Source organism: Centruroides sculpturatus, unplaced genomic scaffold (assembly GCF_000671375.1).
Source record: "Centruroides sculpturatus isolate CEXI.00-Female unplaced genomic scaffold, Cexi_2.0 scaffold81, whole genome shotgun sequence".
In the NCBI taxonomy this organism is placed as follows: Eukaryota; Metazoa; Arthropoda; class Arachnida; order Scorpiones; family Buthidae; genus Centruroides; species Centruroides sculpturatus.
Window position 1 is genome coordinate 686,073 of NW_019384371.1, and position 7,583 is coordinate 693,655.

The following is a 7,583-nucleotide window of genomic DNA, read 5'->3' on the forward strand; positions in this document are numbered from 1 at the left end:
TTCTGATATTATTTTTCTGCGAAAACTTCGTTGACCTTTGGAGACATCATTAATATAAATAATTTTTATGGCCGTTAAATAAGAAATGTTTCTTTCACAAGAAATGTATAAAATTACAGTACTAAACAGACGATAGGTCGCCTAACTCGCCGTAGCGTGACGCTAGACGGCGAAAAATATATATTTAATTATAATAAAGTTACAATAAATTAAGTTAATATATAATTATATATACAGTACCTAATTTATATATAATTAATATATAATTATATGTACAGTACCTAATTTATATATAATTTATATAATACTGTCCAGACGATAGAAATCTCTCCGTAGCGTGGCGCTACGGACGGCGGGTAAGTAGTTCGGCTGCCCGATGACGTTTTACGTATTATAGGAGTTATTTTTACCGTTGTTTACGGATAATGCCACAATTTTTATAGGAATCATAACTATAGGAAACGGTTTTATAGGGGGATCTACTGTATTTGCATTAATTTCTATGGGAAAAATTGCTTCAGTTAACGAACGAACTCGTGGAATGGATTACATCTGTTAACTGGGGTTCCACTGTATAGTGAAAAATATAGTGAAAGTTCCAATGATGATACAGTGAAAAAAATGCAATGGAAAAAACCACAAGTCCTAAAACTGAAGGTATAAAATTAAGTAACATTAAAATTGGAAAATATGATCATGATTATATCAAATATGGGTTTGTAAGCATAGAAATTCAAGAAATTTCATATGCAATGTAGTTCTCTCCAATGAAGCAATGAAACCAAATAAATTATTAAAAAAATTGTAAAATATTTGGTGGGCTGTGAGTATAAAAAAATTAAGAACCACTTTTATATAGTTTTAGGGAATGTGGGTGCTCACCCCCACCAGGTGAGGTGCAAGCGAAAGCGAGCACTGAAGCACAAGTCTTCATGTAAAACATATAGAATTGGCAGTATACTGGTATATGTTAAAAACTGACCTTTGGAGGTGAATATCTTGTGAAGGTTCAACAATTCTGGGGGTGGTGTGAAACTCCTCATTCACCAGCTCAAATCTTACCTTTGCTTATATTGATCCATGGCATCCCATTAACAGAAAAGTACCAAAAAACTATATCTGGAATGTTCTTCAAATATAATTTGAAGAATGAATAAATTTTTTTTTCTTGAAAAACTGTTAAACAGAAAATTGATAATGTTTTCAGTTAAGTCTTTTCTTTCAAAAGTTTGATGTATTCAATAATAGACGATGATGAACAATATATAAAAATATTTATCACTATTTTATTTTCCAGAATTTTTCAAAAATTTTAAAATCTTTTATCATTTCAACTGATTTGTGAAATAATAAATATTTCTGCATATACAATGACAAAACATTTTGCAGTAATAGTATATTTTGTTCAATATTTCCCTATAAGTACAGTATATAATTTCACACAGAAAAATCATGATTTGCATATTGTGTGCATTTGTTTTTCACAAATATAAATGCAAGTAACAAAAAATATCATAATTTATTACTCATTACCTGGTTTCTATATAATTATTCTTTCTATAATAATAAATAAACATTATGCTTTCCGAGCACTTAACAAAAGACTCATAGGAATTAACACTGAAAAAACAAAACATTACCTGGACCATAGAATCTTTTTCCTCGAGTGACGTCGAAGATTTTTCCGTTAACAGCTACACAAATTCTTCCATCTTTATTTTTCCCATCATATTTCTTCAATTCTTCCAATGTCATATCCTGCTTCTTTAGAGGCGGTAATTCGGTATTTTCTGATGATTGCGAGCTTGATTCTTTTCCAGGCCATAACTTGTATATTAATATAACACAGATCATTAATAAAGTTAAATTTATTGGACTGTAGACGATTTCAGAAATAATTAAACTAATCCACGACTCTGACTTTATTTCTACGTCGTCCGCCATTTTGAAATAGAAATGTTTTCTACGCCCTCTAGAAATTTGATAACGCCAAGTTTCAAAAGTATATCATTTCGCAATAATTATTTAATCTTTATCATATCGAGTTAAATGTAACAATATGTTATTTAAATTGCAATTATTTTATTTATTTAATTAAATAATTTTAATAATTAAAGAGTTGAATTTAATACAATATTAAATATCATACCGTATACATATTCAATATGATATTTAATATTGATATCAATAATGCGTAATTTGAATACATGTACGGTACATTTTTAAAAATATGGAAAAAGTAAACTGAAAAATAATAAATTGAAAAACAATAAAGTTGCACACTGTATTATTTTCCGCCGAGCTGTTAAGGTGGCAGTCTACCGCTCTGGGGGGGCCCGAGTTCGAATCCGAACGGGTCGAAATATCCCCAGGAATTTTTCGGGGTGGTCCATCCAGATATGTTGGGCACCGTTCCTCACCTCCCGGCCGCCTCATTGTGGGCCTGGCCGAACCCATAATGGTCTTGATAAAAAGAGACCCTCTTAGTGCCCATAGAGCGGAAAGAATTTTTTTTTAAAAACTATTATTTTCGCGTAATTTTTGTCGTTTGATTCTAGAGCCATGGTGAAGAAATTGCGGTTCGCATGCGGATCTTCCAGACCTTTATTGAGGCTCACGTATATCGGATTTCTACTCCCTAATATATGAAGGCCTCCTTAAAATAAAGTACCAACCCTCATTGTTTCGAAATTTCATGTTGTTGCACATAAAAAGTGCTAAATCTCAAATCCTTGTTCGGACATTGCGATGTTTTGAATTTTTTAACGAGCTAGAATATACTACATAGAGTGGCTGTGACTATGGTTACAGCGCTCTTGGTGACAACGAAGGAGAATATCGACCGCCATCTTACTTTAAAGTCAAACATTGAAGTCTATACCACGTATGGGGCAGGGTTGTCACTTTAAAATCTATTTTTTTCATCTAATCCTATATTGTTTTGTTTGCCCCTAGATTTGAGATTTAGACAATTACATAAGTGATATAAATCTACATTGATTCATATCGAATTTAACTATTTTTTAAATTTTATTTAATTATTATAGAGAAGGCAAGATCAGAGTTTAAACTGGTAAGTGTAGTACTCAACCCTCGATATACCAATATTTTTATAATCCAAGTACGAGCCAAGTCTTGGAAGGGTTTACTCTCAGCCATATGATTGTTTATTTATAGTGTACTCAGGTCCACTATAAATAAACCATAATCTGTTCTGTACCATAATCAGTACGTTGTTGATTTTTTTTATTTTGTTTTTTTCTTTTGCAGAATATAAGTAGCGTTCTTGTGTTTTTATTATAGTTTGTGAAACTTTTGGTTTCTACTTGTGAAAATATTTACAATGAAACACTACATTTTGACCTTTGTCGTGTTATTAACCACATTGTTGAAATTAAAATCCTTTTAACAGGTAATAAGGAGCTAATAATTGTGGGAAATGCTGCATTTTTCCATCAAAAATAGACAAAGAAAGTATGCCAGTAAGTGAAAGAGACTGACTGGTATATGCAAACTGCATCATTGGTATGTGTACAAATTGTGCACTACATCCATCATTCTGGATAACAAAAGTATAGATAATTTAACATGACATTTTGTTCGTTAAGTTGTAGACAACAACATTAGACACTAAAGCTCTCTGAACCTGAAGAGGGATTGAAAAATTGGAATGCATTTTGGGTTGAAATGCATTGTTAGGCGAAATAAAGTGAGCTGTTTTAATCTCAGTGTCTGTTAATTGCGGACAATTAAGAAAGACGTGATAAATACCACTAGTCTCACTATTAGAAGATGAAACCTTTACTTATAAATTTTTATATTTTTAGTTATTATCGAATAGCAGAAAGCTTAATTTTGAGGGTAGTAATGAGAGTATTGAGTTTTATTAAAAAAAAAAAAAAATGTAAATGTTAATAATGAAAAACATCTTCATTAAGTCCGATCTCTCTCGAAATATGACACATGACACTCTTCTATCGGCCCACTCCTTTAACCCTTAATCACCAAAATTTAATATTGCTCCTTATACAAGTTTTTATTCTTTATACAGTACTTTATTTAATAAATAGATTTGATATGTAATTAATTATTTGAATAAATTAATGTTATAGAAATAATAGTTCTGATTGTAATATTTCTCAAACAGTTGTAAATCAATTATTTCTAGTGTTAAAATGATTATTCCTTAAATTGTAACTTAAGGATTATTGTTTGTTGAAGCAGACATATATAACTGATTTGAAAATACACTTCTATAGATGTGTAAATAAATAAAATTCACAAAAATATACTTCAGAAAGAATTTATTTATTCAAGCATGAGTAGCAAACAGATTCAGAAACAAATTTATTAAATGTTGAAGATGAATTTTAGATCGAAACTTTGCAAACATTTCCTTTGGCATTCTCTTAGTTTGACTGTCAAATGTATTCTAAAACACTGCATACCTACAGGAACCAGCACTAACTCGTTCCAAGCGAGACATCCTCTTGCTCCCATCCATCTTTCCTACGTATTATATGTATAACCTTTACCCAAGTTCGTTGAAATCCGGCAGCCTGCCAGTCGTGTTACAAATAATTGGCAATAAATCCAAAAACGCGTCGTGAACAAAATGGCATACATCGAATGGCAATTTCTCATCGAAATAATATATTACGTAAGAGGTATGGTACATTGCAGGCCAACTAAAAACAATTTATGTGCAAGTGTCTAGTGTACAATAAGAAACTGTTTATATGCAAGTGTCGCTACTTGTTATACTTTCAACACCTAGTATAAGAAGGTGACAGCCGGATGTTTGAGCGGTTAGGACTTCAGTCTACCTCTCTGAGATCGAATTTGAACTATTCAAGAATCTGTACCTGATGTGTCAAGACAGCCCTGCAGCCCAAATTGTGGATCTTCAGAAACCAAGCATGGGTAAAATTAAAACGGTCTTCTCTTCGTGCCCTCCATAAACAAAACAAAACAAAAAATCACCAGCTGCCATATTGCAAGTGTGATGAAATATACGATGAGCACCAAGATCTTTAATTAATGATCTTAGGTAAGTATAAAACAAACACCTTTCTCTATTCCAGCACACTTTTAATGCTTTGAATAACGTTTTCGATCGTTTTAATCGATCATCCTCAGTTCAAAATTCGAACTCTACAACGAACAAAGTATTCGAAAAATACAAAAAAATTTTTTTACATCGCTAATTTACGATTTAACGCTAATGCGCATGCGCATACTTATAAAACGTATAAGTTTAAATCTAAGTAATTAAAAATANGGGTCGAATAATAGTGCATTTCTTTCTTATATTGTGTGTTTAGTTTTATATATTTATAATTAACCCATAACAATGAGCAAAAAACAGAAAGGAACATTAGAAAATTTTTTAATGTAAGTAATCGCGGACCAGGACCTTCAAAAAGAAAATACAGTGGAACCCGGTTAACGAATGTCCTGGTTAACAACCAAATTGGTTAACAAACTTTTATTTTGCAAAAATTTTGTCTCAGATAACGAACTTAATGGTTTTTTGTGTCAAATTTGTAAGCTTGCTTTCACGAAACTTTCTGAACCACTTACGGCATGTGGAATCATCAATGGCTCCCTCACCATACACAGAACATATCTTTTGTGTCTGCGAAGCATTCTTGCCTTTTCGGAAATAAAAAAGCATAATATGTCGAAAATGCTCCTTATTTTCTGCCATTTGTAATGCTTAACAAAATTTTAAAAACACAACTAAGTAACACAACTTTATTCTCAAATACTAGCTGAAATCCCTTTTATCAAACAACATCGAAATTTTACACATGTGAAGGAAATAATACTTCAGTGTTGCATTTTTAGCCAGCTGGTCCTAAAAACGGGACAAACTTTTGCATCAACCCAATAGTTTCCAGCCGTTCTGGAACCTCACAAATTTCAGTTGCTCTTAGGCGTGCTCAAGGTAAGCATTGCTTTTTCGAGTGTGCTAAACTTCGTTTTTTAGTTTTGTTATTTATACTGTATATTTAATCAATATGGCACTGAAGAAAGAGAAAAGTGACAGCAGAAATAGAAAACGTTTTAGTGTAGCATTAAAGAAAGAAATTATTGCAAAATACGAGAATGGCATTCGTGTTTCTGACATCACTAAAGAATATAATGTGGCAAAATCGACTATCTCTACAATTATTAAAAACAAAAAAGCATTTAAGGCTGCCGAAGTGGCTGAAGGAGTAAATGTGATATCGAAACGAAGATCTAAAGTTTTAGATGAAGTTGAAAAACTGTTGCTAATATGGATCAATGAAAATCAACTTGCTGGAGACAGTGTTAATGAAGCTATAATTTGTGACTTATAACTTATACAAACTTATGTAAAACTTATACAATGACTTGTTGACCCAGACACCCAGTACAAGTGCAGACAGGCAGGACTTTAAAGTGAGCAGAGGGTGGTTTGATAGGTTTCGTCGACGAACTGGCATTCACAGTGTCATAAGACATGGAGAGGCTTGAAAAAGCAGCAAAAGCACGGAGAGATGAAAAAGCAGCAAAAGCATTTGTAGATGAATTCGCAGAGTTTGTAAAAAGTGAAGGATACGTCTGGAATCAAGTATTTATAGCAATGAGACTGGTCTTTTTTGGAAAAGAATGCCTAGACGAACGTACATAACCCAAGAAGAGAAATCACTTCCCGGGCACAAGCCCATGAAAGACAGACTCACTTTTTTATTTTGCACTAATGCAAGTGATGACCTCAAAATCAAGCCACTTTTAGTCTACAATGCTGAAAATCCTCTGCCTTTAAGAGCAAAAATGTGATAAAGTCCAAACTGCCTGTACAATGGAAAGCAAATAGTAAGGCATGGGTAACTCGGACTTTATTCATGGATTGGCTCACAGAAGTGTTTGCTCCTACTGTTAAAAATTATCTTCAGGAAATGGATCTTCCTCTTAGATGTCTTCTCTTAATGGATAATGCTTCAGCACATCTACCAAATTTGGAGGACAACTTGGATAGTGAACACGACTTAATCAAGGTCAAATTCCTTCCACCCAACACAATTCCATTACTGCAACCAATCGATCAGCAAGTGATTTCCAATTTTAAAAAGCTATATACCAAGGCACTGTTTACCATGTGTTTTCAGGTTACCAATGATACCGACTTAACTCTTAGAGCTTTTTGGAAGGAGCATTTTAACATCCTGCATTGTATCAACCTTATTGACAAAGCCTGGAGTGAGGTCTCTCACTGCACTTTGCAATCGGCCTGGAGGAAACTTTGGCCAACTTGTGTCCCAGAGCGAAACTTTCAGGAATTTGAAGAAGAGAGCTCTTCTGATGTAGTGCATGAAATCATGTCCATTGGCAAGAGTTTGAGAGTAGAGGTAGATGATGCAGACGTGGAGGAGTTGCTGAAAGACCATCAAAATGAACTAACGACAGAAGAGCTGGTTGCCATGCAGGAAGAACAGATGAAAGTCTTACAAGAAGAGCATTCGTCAGAGGAAGAGGCTAGGGAAGAAATCACCAGTGCTGAGATCAAGGAAATTTGCAGAAAATGGAATGATGTGCAGGAATTTATCGAGAAG

General features: G+C 33.2%; 2 protein-coding genes across 2 annotated transcripts in view; both read right to left on the minus strand.

Moving 5' to 3' along the window:
• The window catches only part of LOC111614939 (membrane-associated progesterone receptor component 1-like), a 40,066-nt gene extending 38,091 nt beyond the window's left edge, over positions 1-1,975 (minus strand). Inside the window, exon 1 of the mRNA XM_023356315.1 lies at positions 1,641-1,975. Within this exon, the coding sequence (XP_023212083.1) occupies positions 1,641-1,944 (304 nt within the window). The 5' untranslated portion in view covers positions 1,945-1,975. The remainder of the gene's footprint in view (positions 1-1,640) is intronic.
• A 5,372-nt stretch (positions 1,976-7,347) lies between these two features.
• The window catches only part of LOC111614732, a 12,384-nt gene continuing 12,148 nt past the window's right edge, over positions 7,348-7,583 (minus strand). The window contains exon 2 of the mRNA XM_023356100.1: positions 7,348-7,506. Within this exon, the coding sequence (XP_023211868.1) occupies positions 7,348-7,506 (159 nt within the window). The remainder of the gene's footprint in view (positions 7,507-7,583) is intronic.